This window comes from Pelodiscus sinensis, chromosome 5 (genome assembly GCF_052426305.1).
Source record: "Pelodiscus sinensis isolate ZL-2025 chromosome 5, ASM5242630v1, whole genome shotgun sequence".
NCBI lineage: Eukaryota > Metazoa > Chordata > Testudines > Trionychidae > Pelodiscus > Pelodiscus sinensis.
Window position 1 is genome coordinate 123,615,616 of NC_143056.1, and position 24,150 is coordinate 123,639,765.

Consider the following 24,150-nt stretch of genomic DNA (forward strand, 5'->3'; position numbering starts at 1 on the left):
GTCTCTTGGAATCAGGGAGGTAGTGGACAAGCTCCATCAATTTCGAGTAATTATTGAAATTATGATTGGAAAGCAGAGTGGCATGGTTCACGATGCAAAGGAGTACAGTGGCCGATGAATAGACTTTCCTGCCAAAGAGGTCTAATTTTTTACTGTCCTTGTCTGCACAGTGTTTCTGTATTGTGGCATCTTGGACCTGTGCTGAGCCGCATCAACCACGAGAGAACTCGGTTGTGGGTGATTGAATAAAAATTTGAGACCTTTGGAGGGAACAAAATACTTTTTGTCGACCTACTTTCTCGTTGGTGCTGCAGAGGCAGGGGTCTGCCAAATTTCTTCTGCAGCCTCCATAATCACTTTGTCAATAAGAAGAGCGATTTTTGACTGCTGTTAAGGGTGCAGGTTTTTCAGCAGATGGTATTGCTTGCTCTGAACCTCCACCAGCTGTACCTCCTGAGATTCCGCAACCCACTTAAAGAGTTCCTGAAATTGTTTCAGGTTGTCTGGAGGGGACATGTCCCCTGGAAAAACCACTTCAACAGGGGAGGATGAGGACTGGTCTGTTGGGGATATATCGGGTTGTTGATCCTCCCCCTCAGATAACTGACCCTCCTCTGGTTTGGACTGCTGGGGTTGAGTAGCAGGGCTCTGTGTAGGCAGAGTTGGGAGATGCTCCTGCTGTTGTGAATGTGCCTTGACCGCAACATGCTGATAGGCAGGTGAGTGACAGCAGCATGGAGACCTCCTATAAGAATAAGATATGTAATAATGGTGAGAGGAACAGTGTGGTCTGTGGTAATGCTCATAATAATGCTCAGAGTGACTCGGTGATGAGCACCTGGATGATATAACGCTGCCATGCCATCTGTAATATATTGAGTGAGAGATCACATTGGTGAATGAGGAAAGTGTGGAGACAGCCTCGAGGATAGTGGTGGAGAAATCGAGCTGTGCCTATCAATGTCTCACATGCTCTCGTAGCAGCTCCCGATATGGAGATCTAAGACTACGCCAAGGGGAATGAGAGGCGCTCCATATCCAGTACCAAATGTTGCTCCGTATGGGAGAGTGATGAGTCGGCAGCGAGGGAAACAGTGCAGAAGAGAAAGTCGGAGATGGGGAAATAGGACACCGACAACTACATGTCTTATCAGCAGCTTTCCTCGTTGCTGATGTGGTGCCGCTCCTTGAAGTTAACCCTGCCTCCCCATTGTCCGGGGCCTTTGGTGCCGATGTCTGTGGCTCCACCGTCAATGGCACTGAAGTGTGCGGCACCGTCAGTGCTGAGGGTGTCGGCACTGCTGATGGTCGTGTCATCACTGGTGCTGAGGACGAATGGGTGAGACTCTCAGCTTGGGTTCCTGGTGCCGCTGTCGATCTCGGTGCTGACAGTGCCCTGATACTCAGTGCCGGGGTTGTCAGCTTTTTAGATTTAGCGCTCACAGATGTTTTTGAGAACACAGGGGCAGTGCCGAATGTACCCGGTTTATCCCCTCTGCTGATTCTGCTGACCGGTTCAGCGGGTAAAGGACATATGGGGTACACGTTCATTTTCTTTGCTGTGGTCACCCCCAGAGAAGAAGCTCTATGTTTCTGCGTCATACCCGCCTCTGAGCTCGGCCATGGAGCGGGGTCCAAAGGCTGTAGGGCTTTGTTAAATAAAATCATTTTGAAGCACATTTCTCTGTCCCTACATGCCCTGGCTGTTAGCTTGGAGCAATCCGTGCACTTTTGTGGGACATGCGCCTCACCAAGGCAATGAATACAGGCCGAATTGCAATCGGACGCTGGAATGGCCTCACGGAAAAGGGAGCACTTTTTAAAATCTGGTGAACCAGGCATTATAAAGTCCAACTAGGTATTGTGTTAGGGCCTAGAACTAAATATCTTTCTTTCTTTCTCTTTCTTTCTTTCTTTCTTTAAGGTAAAAAACCGCTAACAATTAAGCAAAGGTTTTTTTTTAAACTAACTAGAAAGAACTATAGAACACAACTTATTAAACTAAAACTAACTATTTTGGTGTCTAACTATTCACAGGAAACTCTGACCAGATGAGGAGAAGAGTGGAGGTCCACTTGTGACTGAAGACGGTTGAGAGGAACTGGTGGGAGCTGGACTGCGTGCAACAGGAGAGAGGAACGAACAGTGCGAAATGCTACCCACGCATGCACGGTCTAGCTGACTATAGCTATTGAAAGTCTCTGACCAATGGCTCTGGGACGAGCCCGACACCTTACAGTGGAGCATCCACGAGGACACCACTTGAAGAACTTTTTTTTTTTTTTTAACAAAGAGAAAGGAAGAGAAGGAAACTAAGTATATGCTAGTAGGGAGCTAAGTAACAACTGTAAAGTAATTAACTACAAAGTAGTGAGGTGCTCCTGAGTGCTCTGACTCATAGCCTAAGGTGGTAGAAAACGAATTAGTGGGGGGTTGGTTGATGGGTGAGCATTTCCCGTCAACACAGCATGGTGGAGATACTGTTTTAATTTGAGGCAAATTATGTCATCTTAGGTCATGTCTCCACTTAAGGGACAATTAATGCTCCTACAATTGATCTTCCAGGGTTCTCTGATAGACCTGCTGTGGGGCCACCCCAGAAAATTGATGCAAGGTATGTCAACTCCAGCTATGCAATTCACATAGCTGGATGTGCGTATATTGCATCAATTTTTTCTTCCAGTGAGGACCTGGCCTTAAGTTACGTAACTTACATAACTAATGGAACTTAGATCAACTTACACCATTAAGGTAGACAAGGTCTTTGTGATAAACTCTTACTTCCCTATGAAAGATATTGGGTCTAAAATGTTAATACATGATTACAATGAGGGCTAAAGATCAATTTTCCCAACAGTTTTCCTGAGATATGCCTATTTGTTTCACATCTTCATCAAAACCTTTAGAAAGCTATAGCTATTGGGTCTGCTCACATGATATCCTAAAGCACTGAGGCTGCGTCTAGACTGGCATGATTTTCAGCAAATGCTTTTGACGGAAAAGTTTTTCCGTTAAAAGCATTTGCAGAAAAGAGCGTCTAGATTGGCACGGACGCTTTTGCGAAAAAGCACTTTTTGCGCAAAAGCGTCCGTGCCACTCTAGATGCGGTTTTGTGCAAGAAAGCCCCGATCACCATTTTTGCCACTGGGGCTTTTTTGCGCAAAACAGTTTTTAGCTGTCTACACTGGCCCTCTTGCATAGCAAGAGGGCTTTTTCCTGAACAGAAGCAGCATAGTATTTGCGCAAGAACACTGACAATCTTACATTAGATCATCGGTATTCTTGCGCAAATTCAAGTGGCCAGTGTAGACAGCTGGCAAGTTTTTCTGCAAAAGCAGCCGCTTTTGCAGAAAAACTTGCCAGTCTAGATGCAGCCTGAATGTATAGAGCCAGAAATACATAAGGGCTACGTCTACACTGGCACCTTTTTCCGGAAATGCTTAAAACGGAATACTATTCCGTTTCCAGTTTTTCCGGAAAAGGAGCGGCTACATTGGCAGGCTGCTTTTCCGGAAAAGCCCTTTTTCCAGAAAAGCGTCTGTGGCCAATGTAGACGCACTTTTCCGGAAAAGAGCCCTGAGCGTCATTTTCGCGATCGGGGCTTTTTTCCGGAAAAGATTACTGGGCTGTCTACACTGGCCCTTTTCCGGAACAATGTTCCGGAATAAGGACTTATGCCCGAGCGGGAGCAGAATAGTTTTTCCGGCATAGCGGCTGATTTTGTACAGTAGATCATCGTTGCTTTTCCGAAAAAGCAAGCGGCCAGTGTAGACAGCTCGCAGATTATTCTGGAAAAGCGCCTGGTTTTCCAGAATAAGTGGCCCAGTGTAGACACAGCCAAGGAGTCTTGGTACCAATCTACCCCCTCTCTTCTTTCAGCTATTTTAAAACATAGTACATATACTGCAAAGAAATGGGAGGATAAATCAAGCAGATCTATACAGACAGTTATTTGAAATTGTTACAGTAAGCTTTTTTCTTTTGCAAAGTTAACTGAACATGATGCATACTGTAAAATAACTCCATTTTACATACCTAACTCTTTCATAGCATCTTGTTTATTTTTTTCCATAATTTTATTTATTTCCTGTAACATAAAGGAAAATGTAATTTCTATTAGAAAAGACATATATCTTTGTGAGTTCATATTTTAAATACATTTTAGGACAAATAAAACTGAAGTTGATTAAATATGGGGGTTAGCAGTGAGTGAGTTAGGGTCAGAATGACATTAAGTCATAATCCATATTGTCGGAGAGCAAAGGTGTTGTAGGACTACTTAGAGAAGGTCTAGTTGATTAAGAATCTTGGAGGTGTGCAATATGGAGCAGCAGCTCCATCATCCTTTGAAAAAGTGCAATATACACTTCGTGTATCAGCTCTGCTAAAATTTATTTGTAATCATTCAGACACCTTTACTTTAGTTATTTTACCTTCCAGTTATCAATTTAAATCTATTACTTAAAAAAAATTAAAAATTTGAAAGTATATAGTTTCAACCATTTCTCAAACTTTCTAGTATTTTCCCTCACCTTAGAAATTGTCTCATGACCAGCAATCTGTTCAATTAAATATTTTGTATCTTCTTCACCTTGGACATATCCCTTGGCAATATCATACCTAAAAGTTAGCTGTTTGTTTATTTGTTTTTCCAACAGGCTTATTAAATGTGGTATCACAAGCTAAAATAAATAAGAATGAAATAAGTCACATCTGAAAAGAAAATACATTATTTAATAAAAATATTTAGTTTTCTAAAAGGAATTCTAACACAGATTAATACATTTTACATGTGTTTCTATTTCATTTAATTTCGATGTATGTAATATTACAAGACTGTCTATCCAGATGCTCATTGTATTCTTAATAAAACTTAAAAGGTCAGCAGTACAATTTAATATAACCTACTTTAGTTCTCCAAAAAAACAAGGTTGTTACTACTTAGCAAAAAATCTCCTAAACTTCCACTTCATAAAATATTTTGTAAATGTTGTACTTAATTTTTAAGCTGGGGTGGGAGTGGGGGTAGAGAGAGGAAATAGTTTGGCCAATATAGCTATAGTGAAGTCAAAGGAGGAAAACACCAAACTTTCATATTAAAAGAGACACTCAACTAAGGATTATACGTAAGAGTTCTTTGCCAACTAAATTAACAGCTTCCTCCTTGAACTTCCTATTTTAGAATCACTAAGGGTATGTTTATAATGCACGCTTATTTTGGAATAAGCTATTCCGCAATTTATTTTCCAGAATAGCTTATTTCAAAATAGTGCACCTACACACAAAAAGAACGTGTCCACAAGGAATGGACACTAACTAGCATTTAAGGCAACCTGGAACCACATCAGGCAGGGCATCAGGTCAGCAGTTACTTCCTGGAGCTGCTGCCTGAGGTTATCTGAGATTCAAGCTTAAAGGTACCCACCTGTACTGCTATTTCACAGCTTCTTCTCTTGCTTGCCTACCTCTCTGAGAATACGTCTAGACTACAGGCTTTTGTTGACAGAGGCTTTGATACTGTCGACAGAGTATCTAGACTACATCCAGTTCTGTTGACAAAGCAAGCCGCTTTGTCAACATGAGAGTGTAGACACAAAGGACAGTGCAGATGCAATAACACTTTCTGTTGACAGAACTCTGTCGACAAAAGGCGTTATTCCTTGTAGAATGAGGTTTACTGCCATCAACAAAACTGCCGAGTTCTGTTGACGTTATGTCAACAGAACTCAGTGCTAGTGTAGACGCAGGTATAGTTTTGTTGACAAAAGTCCACTTTTGTTGACAAAACCCTGTAGTCTAGATACACCCTGAGGGAAAGCAAAGCATTTTCACCGCATGTTTTGGTTGCCCTTACCTTGCACTTTTCAGCACTCCCAGCTATGAAGCTGGAGCTACCTCTCAGCACACCTTTGGACATTATATTTGAAAACTTGTGGATATTGGGAGAGGTACCAGATGATTGAAAAAAGTCAAATGTAGCCCATCTTTAAAAATGTGAAGGAGGACAATTCAGGGAACTACAGACAGGTTAACCTCACCTTAGTCCCTGAAAAAATTATGGAGGGGATCCTCAAGGAATCCCTTTTTAAGAACTTGGAAAAGGGGAAAGTGATCAGGAATTGTCATCATGGATTCACCAAGGGCAAGTCATGCCTGACCAATCTGATTAGCTTCTATGATGAGGTAATGAGCTCTGTAGAAACAGGGAAGTCAGTGGCTGTAATATACCTTACCCTTAGCAAAGCTTTCGATATGGTCTCCCACAATATTATAATCAGCAAGTTAAGGAAGTATGGATTAGATAAATGGACAGTAAGGTGAATAGAAAGCTGGCTAGATTTTCAGGCCCAAAGGGTAGTGTTCAATGGCTTGATGTCTGGTTGGCAATCGGTTTCAAACAGAGTGCCCCAAGGATCGGTTCTAGGGTTGGTTTTGTTCAACATCTTTATTAAGGATCTTGATGAAGGGATGGGTTGCACCCCCATCAAGTTTGCAGATGACCCTATGCCAGGGGGAGAGGTAGATACATTGCAGGGTAGGGATAAGATCAAGAGTGACCTAGACAAACTAAAGGATTGGGCCAAAAGAAATCTGATGAGGTTCAACAAGGACAAGCACAGAGTCCCGCATTAGGGACAGAAGAATCCCATTGTTACATGCTGGGGACTGACTAGCTAAGTAGCAGTTCAGCAGAAAAGGACCTGGGGATTACAGTGGATGAGAAGCTGGATATGAGTCAACAGTGTGCACTTGTAGCCAAGAAGGCTAATGGCATATTAGGGTGCATTAAGAGGAGCATTGCCAGCAGATCTAGAGAAGTGATTATTTCACTTTATTCTGCACTGGTGAGGCCACATCTGGAGTATTGCATCCAGTTCTGGGCCCCCCACTATATCAAGGATGTGGATGCATTGGAGAGGGTCCAGCGGCGGGCAACCAAAATGATTAGGGGGCTGGAGCACATAACCTACGAGGAGAGGCTGAGGGATTTGGGTTTATTTAATCTGCAGAAGAGAAGAGTGAGAGGGCATTTGATAGCAGCCTTCAACTTCCCAAAGGGAAGTTCCAAAGAGGATGGAGAGAGGTTGTCCTCAGTAGTGAGGGATGGCAGAACAAAGAGCAATAATCTCAAGTTATAGTAGGGAAGTTCTAGGCTGGATATTAGGAAAAACTATTTCACTAGGGGAGTTCTGAAATACTGTAATGGGTTACATAGGGAGGTGGTGGAATCTCTGTCCCTAAAGATTTTTAAGTCCCAGCTTGACAAAGCCCTACCTGGGCTGGTTTAGTTGGGGTTGGTCCTGCTTTGGGTAGGGGGTTGGACTCGATGACCTCCTGAGGTCTCTTCCCGCCCTACGAGTCTATGATTCTATGCAATGGCCCCTGACTGTCATGCTGCAGTTTCTGCAGTCTGCCCTCTAGACCCTGCAGGAACACAATCCCCAGCTGTTTGAGCAGACCCTCAACCTCTGTCTGTGAGAGCAGCTCTTCTAGCTGCAACCCACTTTGCTTTGCCGCTTCTGACGGCTGGACACCAGTTCCAACTCACAGGATCAGCTCATCATGGAGTGGTAGGACGACCAGCAGTGGCTCCAGAATTTCTGCATGAGGAAGGAGGCCTGTCTGGAGCTGCGTGCCTGGCTCACCCCTCCCCTTGAGTGATGGGATACCCAAATGTGAGCCACCATCCCCTTGGAGAAGCAGTTGCCATCACTATTTGGAAGCTCACCATGCTGAACAGTTACCAATCCACTGGGAACCAATTTGCTGTGATGAAGTTGACCGTTGTGGCCCTCGTGATGTAGGTATGGCCTTCTCAAGCTGCAGTCTTGGAAGTGTGCATGTGAAGGGCTGGAAAGGGGAACCCTAGGGAAATTGGAGTATGGGGTAGGTGGAGGGTGGGAGGGGAAGCCCCCTTTCCCAGGTGGTTCTCCAGTCCCACCCTCACACAGCCCTGCTGGAGGGGTGGGCTACATAGAGAGTATCTCCTGGTGTGGTTGGTGGGTAGAAGGGGAGGCTTGGTGACCTCCAAAAGGCTCTGGCACCCCTGTGATTTTCTGTTTTGTTTGTTTGTCTCCATTTCCAGGTGATGAGGGCCATCAACACTATCCTGCTGCGTACAGTCATCTACCTTGGTGACACAGACTCTATTGTTGCCAGCTTTACCAACAGGCCTTCCCCAGTTGCGGGGGGAGGGCTATTGACAGCACCCACATCTGCATCCAGGCCCCTGACCACCGGGCATCTCTGTACATTAATTGCAAGGGATACTTTTCCATGGTCCTGCAGGCCCTGGTCGACTACTGCAGGCAGTTTACAGACATCTACATCAGGTGGTGGGGGAAGGTGCATGACTTCCATACCTTCAGAAACTCCAGCCTATTTCAGAAGCTAGAGGCTGGCACTTTCTTCCCCGAGTGCACCATCAGGGTTGGGGATGTGGACATGCCACTGTGCACCATGGAGGATACAGCCTACTCTCTCATGGCATGGCTTACGAAGCCCTACATTGGACATCAAGACCCCAGCAAGGACTGCTTTAATGCCCGGCTGGGCAGGGCTTGCATGCAGGCGGAGTCATCTTCGGGTGTCTCAAGACAAGGTTCAGATGCCTCCTGACCCACTTCGATGTATGGGAGCAGAACATCCTCTAGGCGGTGTCAATGTATTGCATGCTCTACAACTTCTGAGAGAGGAAGCAAGAGGCATTCCTTCCTGGGTGGGAGGGCAAAGCCTTTGAACAGCTGTGCACAGCTGCCATCCAGCAGGCCCATCAGGAGCGGGGGGGGGGGGGGGGGAGTATCCAGGATGTCCTGAGGGAGAGTTTCTCACAAGGACCCCAGTGACACTCTCCCCAGGGCCTCTCCACTAGGGGCCTGTTCCTTACCTCTCCAACAACCCCTCCCTTTTCCCCTCCACCCCTCTTCCTTGCAGAGACAATAAAAAACTGTTTGGTTTTGAAAAAAAAAAAACTCTTTGGTTATTTATATGGGGTAGAAGTAACCAGGAAGGGGCCAGAGAAAGAACCTAGAAATGGGAAGCGGGGAGGTGGAGGGATGAAAACCTTGGAAGAGAAGGAGGGTACTGAAAAGGGGGAGGAAAGGGGAGGAGAGGCTCAGGGCTGGGGCTAGGAGTGATGCTAGCTCTAGTGGTTCTTCTGCCTCATGGATGGGGACCTCAGCAACCACAGGGGGGATGGACGGGAGGCTGGGGGAGAAGCAAGAGGGCTAGAGCAGGGTCAGGCATGGGAGGAGGGGCAGGACCAGGAACTGGGACAAAGGCAGGAGCAGGAGTTGGCTCCAAGTGTGTGAGGAAAGCCTACGCGGTCGCGTACATGTTGCATCCCTACTGCAACAACTCAGTCCAGGTCTCTGTCCGCCACTGCGTATCCTCCCAGACCTCCTACACCAGCATCTTGTGCAGGGCCCCCACATCAGTTCCTCCTGCTTTCTCCAGCACCTGCAACTCCCCCGCTGTCAGGTGCCTACCTCGGGTGGTGTTGACTGCCCCCCCTCTAGCAGCTGGTCCAGCTAGGGGGAATAAATCAAGATAGTCAGTCATCCCTGGAGAGACTGCCCCGGAAGCCTTACCATCATCTGTGAGCTGAGACAGTTCTCAGGTCAGATGAAGATGATGTCCTGGGAGCAAAGCCATCTGTGGCCTGGACAGCAGGCCCTTTCTTACAGAGGCCCAGTCATCCCCAGGGAAGCATGCTTCTCCTTCCCCCCATCATATCCCAGGGACAAGCAGGCATGGGAAGTTGCTGGCCACACTAGGATCCAGTGGGCGGGAGGGATCTCAGACTGGCTGGGCTTGCCTCAGCCCTGTGTACATGTTGGGTCCGGCATTGGTAGCATCTGAAGGGAAGAGAACTTGTATCCATGACTGCTGGGGGAGGAGAGGTGAGGGTGTAGGAAGGGAGAAGGCTGTGAGCAGCAGACACACCTATGCCTGGCAGCACTGTCCTGGGGAGTGGGTGTTGCCTCAAGTGTGCAGGCATGCCCATGTACAATGTGGGGCACTCCAGAGTCTATGTCTCTCTCCTTGGCCCCAGCCTCCTTTTAGCAGTGGTTTGTGGTGCATGTCCCCCACCTGGGTGTCTGAAATGTGGACAGCCTCCCTGCAGACCGTGAGCAGGAACCCAGGGGTGCACAGATGCAGCCTCCTGGGGCTGTGTGGCACAGACTGCCACTGATCATGCATCCATGTGCATGGGCTGCAGCGTGATTCCCCAGGCCAAGGAGGCCGAGTGAGGAGCATTCCCGAGCCTCTCGCCGCCTGCCACCTCCACCCTGTTTATGTGAGAAAAATAAGGTCACTCACCTGATGTTCTCTCCTCAGCCTTGGAGGAAGCCTGGGGTACTGGCTCCAGTGTCACTGAGGTGATGGTGCTGGCTGCATCGGAGTTCTCCTCCTCCAGCTCTAACCCCCAGGTGCGCAACGACGGGTGTATCCAGCCCTGAGTCAACTACCAGAGGTAGGGAAAGAGCTGCACCGCTCCCCAGGATGTGGTGCAGACCCTGATAATAGGGGCAGAAGTGTGGTTCTGCCCCAGAGCAGGAGCTGCACTCTCTCGCCCTGGCATAGCCCTGTTGGAACTCTTTGACTTTCATCCGGATCTGCTCCTGGGTTCGGATATGGCCTTTGGTGGCCAGGCTATCGGCCATACAGCCATAGAAGTTGGCATTACACCGTCTGGATTAGAGATCCTGTAAGTTTTCCTTCTCACCCCACACCTAAATGAGGGTCATGATCTCCTCAGACCAGGCCAATGCACGCCTCTTATGTTGCCTGGCAGGCTCCTGGGAGCCATCAGTGTGCTCCCTAGGAGTTGGGGAGGGTTCTTGGGGGCCTCGAGGTTCTGCCATGATGGCCTGCTGAATTGATGTAGCAGCTGCAGTGCAGCTGGAGGCTGTCAGGGCTCCTGCCACAAGCCCTTTCCTCTGTGGCTGCAGCTTTAAGGGCTGCAGGGGAAAAGGAACTATGGAGTCCTAAGGAGTATGGATGGAATAGCCAGCAGGGCACCTGTGGGATTTCCTGAAGGCCCCTTATTTCAAAATAACTCCCTGTGCCACATCCACACACACCCTGTTCCAAAATAGCTATTTTGGAAGAGGCGTTATTCCTCGTGGAATGAGATTTACAGATGTCAGAATAAGCCATCCATTAGTTTGAAATTATTTCAAAATAACAGAATTGCTGTGCAGACACTCATATTGTTATTTTGGAATAATAGCCATTTTTCCGAAATAACAGTGCAGTGTAGATGCACCCTAAGTGATTATTTGCTGTTCTATCAGCAATATTGGAGTAAAATCAAGATAACCGTCATCATCTTCAGCCTTAGTTTAATTGTTACATCATTTAATCCCAAATTGGTTTACAGAATCTGTATTAGTATTTAATTTCACTTTGAATAGTTTAAATAAAACTCATAAAGCCCTGAATCACTTTTCATTTAATAAGTAATTTGGGTCAGAATCCTTTAGAATCTAGATGAATCAATCAATCAACCTATGAGCCTAGATAGCTCTCCTTAAATTAAATCCTTTGGTTTTGGCAATAACTCATTGCAATGAATGGAAGAATTTCTGAGAACATCTGTTCAGAAACCAGAAGTAAATCACTGATAGGTCAGGTCTCCCAGGTAATAACACCTTCATTGACACAAACAGCATTCCCACAGCATCAGGAGCTCCAATTTTCTGCATCAGGGCAGCACGGCCTCATGTGGGAGATGATATACAAGTCTTTGAAGACCAGGCAAAAAGTGATTAAAAGACTGACATATATAAGGCAAAATGCACTGCTGCCATCTGGATTGTAAAAAGAGAAAACAAACCTCTATTGTCTTAGTAGAAAAGATGGTGAGACTATCAGATACACAAACTCCAGAAGGAGTAACAGGTATTTCGAACTAAGGACTTAGTTTGAAATAACATTTAACTGCCGTGTGTAGCCGCGGGCAGTTAGTCCATAAGAACATAAGAGATGGGGGAAACTCAGAAAAGGGCAACTAAAATGATTAGGGGTTTGGAATGGGTCCCACATGAGGAGAGGTTAAAGCGACTGGAACTTTTCAGGAGATTAGAGAGGCTACCTTCAAAGAGATTTCATAGACTGATGATCTGGTCACCTACTCAAATGATTCAGGAAAAATATTTCTCTAGAATGATGGTGCACAAAGGCTGAATAAAGTGAACCTTCTTAGGATTTTGGATGGGAAAGTACACCATAAAGGTTGGGATTTTTTTAAACCCAATTTAAGAATTCACAAAATGTTTCCTGAACAAAGCCTGAGCTTGTGAGCATAGGAAAAATATATTCAAGCCACTTTGTCACTTTTAACCATAGTGGCTGAATGCAACAATGACTAGGAAAGTATTCTAATGCAGCATGTTGGGAGAACTTCTTGGTTCCTGCCAGGATGTACCCTCTGCCCCCAGCAGGGACTGAGCTAGAAGCAGCATGCAGGGTGCATGCAGAGAGGAGGGGCTGCTGAACCGTGATCCTATTCTATGTGTGTTTTTTTTTTAACAGAATAAAGCCTGTTCCTGGTGATTTGTCTGAGTGGGTCTGGTCTGAGGTGTGCACATAATACACAACGCAGAGCATACCAAGGAGCTTCAGGCCTAGCCTCCCACAGTTGTGTACGAAGTCAAAAGGCTTCCCCTATGCTGAATAACCTCAGACTGGGCAAGTGAACAGGAGGGGTTACATTTTTTCAGCTACTTGTGCTGTGACTCTGATAGAGGAAGCTTGATTAGTTTGCACAGAGTTGGTAATCTGCCACACCAGAGCACCAGGACAGCATGGATTCACAGTTTGGAGCCTAGGGGGATTGGTATGACCTGGGTTTGGTGTCAGTTAAAGTACAGACCTCAAATGGGTGTTGTGGACTAGAGACCCCTATTGCTAAGGATATAGGTATTTAATCTGCTACCTCAGGAACAGTTTCCAGCCCGAGCTATTGAAGAGCTTAGAGCAAAATACAGTAACTGTCATTTATCACTGGACCCCATGGCAGACTTTTATGAGCAGTGCCAACGCCTTAGAGAGAAAGCCTCAGCCTATGCCATCGAGTTGGAAGCCTTACTGTGGGTAGTAGACGAAAAGCTCCGACAGGGCCAACCCTTCCCCAATTGGGACTGTAAACTGGGACAGCAATTCATGCAGGGCATCTGGGACTGAGAAGTGCAGAACAGGTTGGCACCTATGCAGCCTCGCTACATGACATTCCGACAGTTGCAAGGAGAACTGCATCAGCTGGCCCAGGAGAGGAACGTACAGGGTAGAATGCATGGACTGGCCCAGAGGATAAACAGCCTGCAACAAGCCGCCCTGTCAGAAGATGCTATGTAGGCTGCTCCCAAGGTACTTCCACCCAGTAATAGCTCAGATTATGCGATGCTAGAGGCAGTGAAGGGCCTAACTGGGCTAGTCCAGGAACTGACTGCCTTCTAGAAACAGAACCATGTGAGAATGGGACCAGCTGGAAGCACAGGTATTTCAGCAAGGTGTAATAGTGAAGGTGGCACCTCAAAATTCTATTTGGGGAAGTGGTGGAACAGTGGTGACAACAGTGCCCATGGCACCAGAGGCTGTTTCATATGCCACCATTGTGGACAAGAAGGCCACATGGCCTGTGGCTGCTGTCAACCCCCTCAGGCTCACCTCATGGGGCAAAGGCAAGGCGAGGCTCCTTCTTCTTTAAAACTGCTAATGCCTGACACAGAGGGGCAAGCGAAGAGCACAGAGTTGGTGAGAAGTCACCCAATAGCATCGTTGTGCACAATGTCCCAGTGTACTCAACCAGCTGCCAGCTAGCATCCCAGCCTGGTGGGGCCCTTGACCGAGGAAACTGTGGAAGTGAATGGTATCCTGTGCAAGGCTCTAACTGATTCAGGGTCACAGGCCACAACCATCACAGAGGATTTCTGGAGAAATCACCATATGCTGGGCAAGTTACATCCCATGCCTATAGATATCTTGATAAAGGGTGCCAGTGGCCAAGCAGCCTCCCATTAAGGAGCTATTAAATTAGATTTATTTTTTCTTAGGCAAAGCTACAAGGGAGTTCCTGGCATCAAGTACCAACAGGGAGTCCCTGTGTTGCTGGGGACAAATGTCATCCATTCCAGCTGGCAGGATTTAAAAAACCAATTGGGCAGCTAATTCCCAGACTGCCTGAAGGAGAAGTCACCAGCCTGGTATACAGCCTATAAGCAAGTAATCTCTGGCCAAGAGAGATCATCCTTGAGATACGCGGGCAAGCAGCCCATCTTGTTGAGAGCTGGAGAAGGAAAACTGTACCTGTGAAGGCCCCTTGGAGTAAAAGATGGAAACCATACACTGTTCTGGTAGAACCTGATGCTAAGATTCACCTGCCAGGGAATCTGAGGGTGGAAGAAGGTATAGTAGATGTTGAACATGGGAAGGCTTATGTTTATCTGCAGAACGTAGGACAAACAACAGCAGTAATAGGGAAAAACCAACATCTAGCTACTGCTTCCGTAGTCTACATCATGGCTAGCATGAGCAGCAACTTAAAATACTCTCTAGGACAAGCACCGAGAGAAGAGGCACAGGCCAATGCCGAAGTGCCAAAAGCAGACCTGAGTCAGGTAGTTGTACAGGACCCAGTTCAACTGAAGATGTTGGAAGAACTGCTGAAGCGGAATGCAGATGTAGTCTCTAAAAATGATCTTCGAGAGTGTACTTCAACAGTCAAGCATGAGATACCCATGATCGATACTACTCCTGTAAGGCAACCCTATTGGAAGATACCTCCAGCACAGTACCAGGAGGTCAGCAAGCACTTGCAGGGCATGGCAGAGGTGAGAGCAATAAGACCAAGTCAAATCCCATATGCTTTACCAATGGTGATGACAAGGAAGTAAGATGGCTCTATGATAGTGTGTATTGACTACAGACAGTTGAATGCTAAAACCACTCAGGATGAGTTTCCTCTGCCCTGTATGGAATAAGCTCTGGATGCCTTAGGAGGAGCCAGATATTACTCCACACTAGATCTTACCTCAGGATACTAGCAGGTAGAAATAGCAGAGGAAGATAAACCCAAAACTGCATTCATCACCCTCATGGGGCTGTCTGAATGTAATCGGATGCCCTTCAGTCTACAGAATGCACCAGCTACGTTCCAGAGATTGAGGACAAATGTTTTGGGGATCTAAACTTCCAAGCAGTATTGATTTATCTCAATGATGTCATAGTGTTCTCCAGTACTTTTGAGGAGAATTTGCAGCGCCTGGAGATATTTTTTGACAAACTCTGTCAACACAAGCTCAAGCTAAAGCCCAGGAAATGTCATCTGCTACGAGAAAAGGTACAATATCTTGGGCACATAGTATTTGCCCAAGGCATTGCAACAGATCCAGATGAGATTCAGCAGGTAAGAGGTAGGAGGATTCCTGCTAACAGGAAGGGGAGGTTACTCTCCTTGATAGTAACTGACAATCTTTGAGATAAGTGTCCCCATGGGTGCTCCATATTAGGTCAGTGCGCTGCTGCTGAGCCTCAGAGTGGAGATTTCATAGCAGTGTCCCTGGGGCCATGCAGGTGTGCACCAGCAGTCACGTGCTGTTAGGCTGCAGGCATCACGCATGCGCGAGGCCCCCCCCCCCCCCCCCACTCCTCAGTTCCTTCTTTACCCCAAGACCATGGCTTGGGAAGGCCAGGATCCCAAAGTAGAGGGGAGGAAGGGAGGGTTGTGGAGCACCCACAGGCACACTCATTTCAAAGAACGCCAGTTATTATCGAGGTGAGTAACCTCCTCTTCGAGAGAGAGATGTCCCTGTGAGTGTGCCACATTAGGTGACTACGAAGCAATTTCCTTTTAGAGAAGTAGAGACTTCAGATCTGGCAAAAAATGGAAAGAACTGCCTTAGCTAGTTTCAGCTTGGAAAGAGGTCCCTGTGTAAGTGCATAGTGCTTTGCAAATGTGTGGTCGGAGGATCACGTGGCAGCTCCGCAGATGTCTCTTATGGGTACTTTACAGAGGAATGCTATCAAGGTAGCCATGGTTCTGGTTGAGGGTGCCCTTATGCTGGAGGGAGCACATGTGACTGTGCATAGCAAAACTTGATGCGATCCAAGATCCAGCGGGAGAGTCTCTGTGATGAGATGGCCTGGCCCTTATCGTGGTTTGCTATTGAAACAAATAGTCTGGGAGATGTTCAGAACAGTCTCGTTCGCTGCAGCTAAAAAGAGAGTGCTCTGCGCAGGTCAAGAGTATGCATTTTCATCTTGAAAGAGTTGGTGTGTGGATTGGGGAAGAAGGTGGGAAGATGTATTATCTGGTTGATATGAAAGGATGAGTGTACATTGGGGAGGAATTTGGGATGGGTACGTAAAGTGACCTTGTCTTTAAATAAGGTGGTATATGGGGGTTCCACATTAGGGACGTGATCTCTCATACCCATCTGGCCGAGGTAATATCTGCCTGGAAAACAGTTCTCATGGACAAGTGTAATAATGAGGTGGTTGCCATTGGTTCAAAGGGCGGCCTGGTTAGAGCATTCAATACTAAATGCAGGTTCAACGGTTGCATTGGTGGACTGAGATCTGGATAAAGTGCCTGCAGGCCCTTTAAGAACCTCTTGGTGAGTGGATGAGCAATATGGACAAGTCATCTGTCTTGGAGTGGAATGTAGGAATGGCCATAAGATGAACTTTGATGGAGCTTATTGTGAGACCTGCTTGTTTAAGGTGCAGAAGATAGTTGAGGATGGTAAGTAAGGGGGGGATATTGAAGGAACCAGCTGGTGACGAGCATACCGCGCTGAGAATCTTTTCCATTTCTGAAGGTAAGTCATGTGGGTGTTTTGCGCTCTACTGTGTAGGAGGACCATTTATACTTGCTGTGAGCAGGTCAACTCTAGGTCAGAGAATCATCCAGGAGCCACGCCTTCAGATACAGTGAGTGGAGGTTTGGATGGATGTTGTGGGAGCCCGGGTGAAGAAGGAGACCCCTGATGCAAGGTAAGTGGATGGGTGGGGTATGGGACATCACCGCTAGGAAGGGAAATCATGGCTGGCATGGTCGTGCTGGTGCTACAAGTATGAGACGGGCCCTGTCTCTCCTTATTTTGTGAACTACCCTGTTCAATAGGGGAATCACAGGGAAAACATATAGAATAGGTGAGATGTCTATGCGATGAGAAAGGCATCCCTCACTGATCCCTTACCTATTACTGCGCTGGAACAGAATGGGGGCATTGACTGTTGCACTGCATGGCAAACAGATCTATGATAGGGTGACCCCATCAGCGGAAGATGTCCGCCAACACGTGTGGGTTCATTTGCCACTCATTCTCGACCAGGAGGGCTCTGCTGAATACATCTCCCAGCGTATTCAGGGTGCCTAGAAGATGCACTGCAGTGATTATTGTGTTGTATTTCAGGCACCAGTTCCAAAGTGTTATGGCCTCTGTGCAGAGTTCTCAAGATTGGGCTCCGCCCTGATAATTTATGTAAAACATTGCTGCGACGTGGTCTATGTATAGTCTGACGTGTCTGTTGGTGACGAATGGGAGGAATTTGACGCATACATTCCTGATTGCCTGCAGTTCTAGGACATTAATGTGCAAATTCTTGTCGGTGCTGGACCACTGGCCCTGGCAGGTATGACGACACAGATGGATACCCCATCATGTACGAGACACATCTGCTGTCATGCGGACAGATGGTTCTCGTGGGGGGAAGGAGACTCAGGAACACAGATTCTGTGTTCAGCCACCAGCGTAAGGATTCCTTTACTGTCCCTGGAAGAGTGAGGAATTTGGATAGTGAATGGACATTGGATTTGTACACCTGTCCCACCCAGCTCTGCAAGCATCTCCTGTGCAGATGGGCGTTCCCGACTACCAAGTTGCACACTGCCATCTGCCCAACAGCTGAAGGTATTCGAGTGCAGCTGTGAGGGGGTTGGATTGTAAGGTATTTACTGAGGCCACAATTTTTTGAAAATGGTCTGTAGATAGGGATGCAGTGGCCATTGTTGAATCGAGGTATGCTCCTATGAACTGTATCTTTTTTGTAAGATAGTGTGTCAATTTGGCTTTGTTCACCTGAAGTCCCAGGTGTCGGGATAGGTGTCTTGTGACTGACAGAGCGCGGCAGGAATCGCTGTGTGAACACAACTTGAGGAGGCAGTCGTCTAGGTAAAGAAATATAACAATACTTTGTTTCCTCAGATATGCTGTGACAATCGCCAGCACCTTTGAGAAAACCGTTGGGGGCATAGAGAAACCAAAAGGAAGCAGTTTGTATTGGTAGTATTGATAATCTACAACAAAACAAAGAAAATGCCTGGAAGGTGGATGGCAATGTGAAAATATACATCTTGCAAGTCGAGGGATGAGAAGCAGTCATCCTTTTCCAACGTTGGTAATATGGTAGTAAGCATTACCACTGTAGAAACCATTTCATATTTAGCTAAAAGCCATTCTGTATAACAAAAGCCATTTCAGTTTCTTGTGTCTACACGTATAGTAGAGGGAGTGAACTGGCCTTCACTGAGGTGGGGAGAGGCCAGGAGGATGTGCTGTTGGAATGTGTTAATGAACTATTTTGAGCTGAAGCTCGAACTCCCTCTAAACCTGTTTCTTTCTCTGATGATGATAATTCCTCTTTGAAGTTCGCTTTGATTTTTTGCCCTGACGTCAGACTTGTTTGGTTAAGGGTATAAAATACTAGGATTAATTGTATTAGCCAGCTTCACTGGGCCTGGCTCTGCTGGGACCACGTTTGGCTCACTTTGCTTTTATTGGCCAATAAAACGGTCTGTTTAGCCACGTAAATTGAGTGAGGCTTTTGCTTCGACAATTTGGAGGTTCCACTGAGATTCCTAACGCACCACTTGCCCGTATGGATGGACCGGCACTCCACTTCCAAACCTCTCAGAGCGCTCAAAAGAAGGTAAGGGGATACCTGTTACGAAATCTCCTGGTGAGGGCTTAGGATTTGGAGTGATGGCTGGCCATTGGGGTAAGGAGAGCTACGGAATTCAATTTTGTGGAGCGGCTAACATTTTGTCTGTCTGTGTCTATCTTTGTCTATTAGACCTGTCTTATGTGTCACAGTTCCAAAGGGGCACACCGGTGTCTCTAGTGAGGCAGCCATGCGCTGGACCCTCTGTGTTCGGACGCTAAAAGCTGGTGTGGTGCCATTATACTCTCTCGGCACACGGAACTGTGGGGAAGCTTTGTTGTCTCTTTCTGTTACTTGTGGACATAGTACTGACCTCTGAGGCTAACCCCAGGCTATAGTATTTCTCCAATCTGCCAGGCTGTCTCCAGGTGCCAGGACGTGGTGTTCTGCCAGGCTGGGGCAGGTGCCAGAAACCCCTGCGAGCCAGGTAGACTTTGAGTCCAGTGCCTCGCAACAAGGAGGGGATCAGTGCGAGCAGGCGAATTTCTCTTAATTCGGTGACTTGCAGAAAATAGTGTAAGCAGGCGGACTTTCGGTTTGGTGCCTTACAGGATCTTTTAAAGCGCGCGCAGAATATGGGGGTAGGTCAGTCTACAGGAATTCCAGTGCTCTGGTTTTCCCTGGTATAGGATCCTAATGAAGTCAGATATTAAGTGCCGGGTGTCTTAGGGCAGCGCCACTTAATAATAAAAAAAAAAACCACCATGGGAACTGGACAATAAAGAGAGGTGCATCTAAATGTGGAAAATGTAGGAAAAATGTGAAAAGGAGAAAAAATTTATGTGTGGAAAATGATGAGTATGAATGTAATGAGTGAAGTATGAATGCCGCTGCATAGGTCTGAGACTTGAGCTGATCCCAGCTGCACCAGGGCTCTCCCATGAGGGAGCTCTGAACGCAAAGGAAGGGGGGGGGCGGTCAGCTGAACCTCGAAACTCAGCGGATATGTGAGGGAGTGACGACTCCCCTTATTTCATAAGCTGCTACGGTCTGATAGTCTAGTCCCGGAAGACTCTTTCTTTGGAGAGTGTAGAGTTAGTTTAAATGGGGGATTAGTCTAAACATCCCCCCACACTGCCAAAAGGCACCCCTGTGTGCTACATGTACGTGCATAATGGTCCAAGGACCTATAAGCATTTAACAGATTGGAAAAGAGGAAAAATTAAGGCCCTGAGGGATGAAAGTGAAGCTCAGAAAAGCAAAAATCCGCCCTGTAGTAAGATAGGTAACTTACAAACTTGTTGCAGTGCCTCTGTGCCAAAATAATGCACAAGAAGTGGGGAAAAAAAGAGATTTATCAGTTGGCACACCCATATCAACCAAGCTTGGGGGAGAAATTCAGCACAACATCACTCCTCTACCCCTCTTTATAACGCATACACAGAAAGAGAGGAAACACAAAAAAAATAACTGAAAGGAATTAGCTCTTCCCTTTGAAAACACGGGCTCCTGTAACAAACTTGCCCAATCCAAAGCAAAACACCAAGTTTAAAATAAGTTTAACAGCTTAAGGGAAGTGTTCCTCCAAATCCTAAGGAAAAAAAAAATTAAGCAATATTGTAATGTGGGAGAAGGGGAAAAAACTGCTTTAAAAATGACTCGTTTCTTGCAGCCTCTTAATTATCTAGGCAAAGAAACAATCAAGTTTAAACATTTGGCTACTGACACTTCGTTAAATCTATTAAAGGGAAAATAAGGAATTCTACTGAAACTTAATTGGTTAACTGCATAAAAGAATAAAATCTATACATTGTAAATTTGTAAAACCTGCACCCTAAGGGTTAAATGTGTCTTCCAAGGAAACTAATTATTGTTTTAAAAATCCAAGCCCAGAAACTTCACTGTGTTTCTGTTCAAGGCTGAGTTGATAGCACTTTTGGCTTGCTTTCAAATCCAAGGTTGTGTGTGTTTGCAAACCGCCTGTCTGTTCTGGAAGGGGGGAGGGGGGGCAGTCTCCCAAAAGTGAGCCTGTAACATTGAATATGATTCTTTTCAGGAAAAGAAAGGTTTTTGCTTGCTGGAACAGTAACTGGCCAACACCTTGTGCTAAGGAAAAGCTTTATAGCTTCACACATTAAACCTGATCTGTGGTACAAGAGGGAAATTAAAGAATGTCATCTTTAACTTAATAATTAAACAATGAAGTAATTTACTCAAACCCTCTGAAGCTGGTATGCAAAATAAAAGCATACCATTGGGTAACAACAGGCTAATCAAAAATTAGCAAAAACATCTGTAAAACAAAAGTATTCTAAGATATAATGTGCCACCCCAATGGGTGTACAAGTGTTTTCGTCTTTCAGATCATCCAAAAGCGCTAATATCAGCTGAAAATTAACTGAGGAAAATCGACTAAAAAAACAAACAAAAAAACATGGTTCTGTGTCATGACATACTAAGTTTGTGTTCTGTCCAGATTTGTCTTGTGTGTCTTAATTGTGATATATGTACTTCAAACATTGTTGTGTGTACAATTGTTGTGGGCCTCCGTCGGTCATGTTGACCATGGATGACGTATCCTAGTTCTCGTCTTGGTTCGTGTCGGATTGTCTGGGACAGCGTCGGGGACAGCGTCGTTGGTGACTGAAAAGGCCAATCCGGGACAGGCATTCTTTGCCGCAGAAGTCGCAGCTGTAGGTGGTTCCCTGGCTGTTGTTGTTGCGTAACTTCCTGCGGGCTCGCTTTTCTTCTGATGCACGCATCATGTTCGTTTCGCCTGACTTGAGCTGTGTGGTCAGGGTGCCCCTCCACTTCGGGCAGTCTGCTGCGAGGTCTTCCCAGGACTGCGTGTTTATGTCGATGGCTTTCATGTCCCTCTTCACGACATCTTTAAATCGCAGGTTCGGGCGCCCTGTGGTTCTCTTCCCAGATGCCAGTTCCCCGTAGAGGATGTCCTTTGGGATCCTGCCGTCCTCCATGCGGCGTACATGGCCAAGCCAATGCAGGCGACGTTGTCGGAGCATGGTGTACATGCTGGGGAGGCCGGCTCGAGTCAGAACTTCGAGGTTGGAGACTTTGTCTTGCCAGGTAATGCCCAGGATGCGGCGCAGACCTCGTAGATGGAAGGCGTTCGGTCTCCGCTCTTGTCTCGCGTATGTGGTCCATGTCTCGCTCCCGTACAGCAGGGTGCTGATGACGCAGGCATTGTACACTGCCATCTTTGTTGCGGTTGTCAGCCTGGGGTTGGTCCACACTCGGGTTGTCAGGCGGGCTAAAGTAGAGGCTGCCTTCCCGATCCTCTTGTTGAGCTCAGCGTCAAGGGAGAGATTATCGGTGATGGTGGAGCCCAAGTACGTGAACTGGTGGACGACGTCAAGCTGGTAGTCATCTACTATGATGGCTGGTGGAGTGACAGTGTCCTGGCTTAGGACGTTTGTTTTTTTCAAACTGATAGTCAACCCAAAGTCTTTGCAGGCCATGGAAAAACGGCTCATCAGCGACTGTAGTTCTTCCTGGGTATGTGTGACGACTGCTGCGTCGTCGGCAAATATCATGTCCCTGATCAGCGTCTCACGTATCTTCGTCTTGGCTTTGAGGCGAGAGAGATTGAATAGCTTGCCGTCCGATCTGGTGCGGAGGTAGATTCCTTCCGTTGCTGAGCCGAAGGCATGCTTAAGGAGCAGGGCAAAGAAGATCCCAAACAATGTGGGGGCAAGAACGCAGCCTTGTTTGACGCCGCTGCTGATGCTGAAAGGCTCGGAGCAACTGCCATTAAACTGCACTGTTCCCTTCATGTCTGTGTGGAAGGATTCAATCAAACTCTGCAGTTTTGGTGGGCAGCCGATCTTGTGGAGGATTTTGAAGAGTCCGTCTCTGCTGACCAGGTCAAAGGCTTTGGTGAGATCAATGAAGGAGACGTACAGGGGCATCTGCTGTTCTCTACACTTCTCCTGGAGTTGTCGTAGGGAGAAAATCATGTCTACGGTTGACCGTTCTGCGCGGAAACCACACTGTGACTCCGGGTAGACACGTTCAGCCAGCTTCTGCAGTCGGGTCAAGATGACCTTAGCAAATACTTTGCCTACGATGCTAAGAAGGGAGATGCCTCTGTAGTTGTTGCAATCACTTCTCTCGCCCTTATTCTTGTAGAGGGTGACGATCTTAGCATCCCGCATATCCTGCGGTACGACTCCTTCTTTCCAGCACTGACAGAGCACTTTGTGTGTACAATATTGTTGTTTTAATGAAAGAATAATTTAAGTCCCTTGACTTTATGCTTTATATAAATGGTTCTTGCCTTTATAATTCTAGTGGAATTTTAGTAGGAGGCTATGCACTTTGTACTGTCTGGAATGTAGTGAAATCTGCTCCTCTACCTGCTGTTTTTCCCTTCTCTCCTACCATCGCCAGCTCCTATGCCGTCTTTTTCAGAACTGGCCCTCCTGCAAGACCAAGCCCCAGAATCGGAAAAGCAGGAGTGGAGACTGGCAGGGTGCACCTTGCACCCAGACGACGGCCGCATTGTTGCCCCAGTGGTCTTGCTACCTCACCTTGACTCCGTGCTCCATGGATTGTCGCACGTTGGCAAAGGGGGGATGGTAGCAATCCTTAAAATAAAATTGTTTTGCTCCTAAATTCTCCCAAGCAGCCAAAGATTACTGTCTGGCTTGCCCTGTTTGCCAAGCCCACAACGTGGGTAAACCTGTAAAGACAGTTCCGGCAACCAGACCCCCATCTGTGGGACCATTTCTGAATTTACAGATGGACTTTATTCAATTGCCTAAATGTCAATCCTTTGAATATGTGCTGGTTATTGTTTGCTTGTTTTCGGGATGGGTAAAAGCTTATCCCTGCAGGAAAGCTGATGCCATCACAGTGGCAAAGAAACTTCTAAATCATTACATCCCGTCATAGGGAATACCCCTGGTAATCTCCAGTGATAGAGGTACCCACTTTACTGAACAAATTGTTCAAAAACTGGCAAAGTACTACTCTATCAGACAAGCACTGCACTGCCCGTGACACCCGGAGAGCGCAGGGGCAGTAAAAAAAATGAAACAGGATTTTAGAGAACAAACTTGCTAAAATATGTGAGAACTCTGGCTTAACATGGGTAGAAGCACTCCCAATTGCCCTAATGAACATGAGAGCCACTCCTAATTGGAAAACTGGACTCAGTCCACATGAAATTGCATGTGGCTGACCTATGAGATTGTTAAGCAGCCCAGAAATTGACCTGGCTGATGCCACACTTATTAA

General features: G+C 46.6%; 1 protein-coding gene across 1 annotated transcript in view; it reads right to left on the bottom strand.

Annotated features, from left to right (window-relative positions):
• LOC112547202 (solute carrier family 9 member C1) overlaps positions 1-24,150 on the bottom strand; it is a 384,240-nt gene that overhangs the window by 179,992 nt on the left and 180,098 nt on the right. Inside the window, exons 17-18 of the mRNA XM_025188925.3 lie at positions 4,533-4,682; positions 4,036-4,087 (exon numbers count right to left, since the gene is read on the bottom strand). Coding sequence (XP_025044710.1) covers positions 4,036-4,087; positions 4,533-4,682 — 202 coding nt within the window. The remainder of the gene's footprint in view (positions 1-4,035; positions 4,088-4,532; positions 4,683-24,150) is intronic.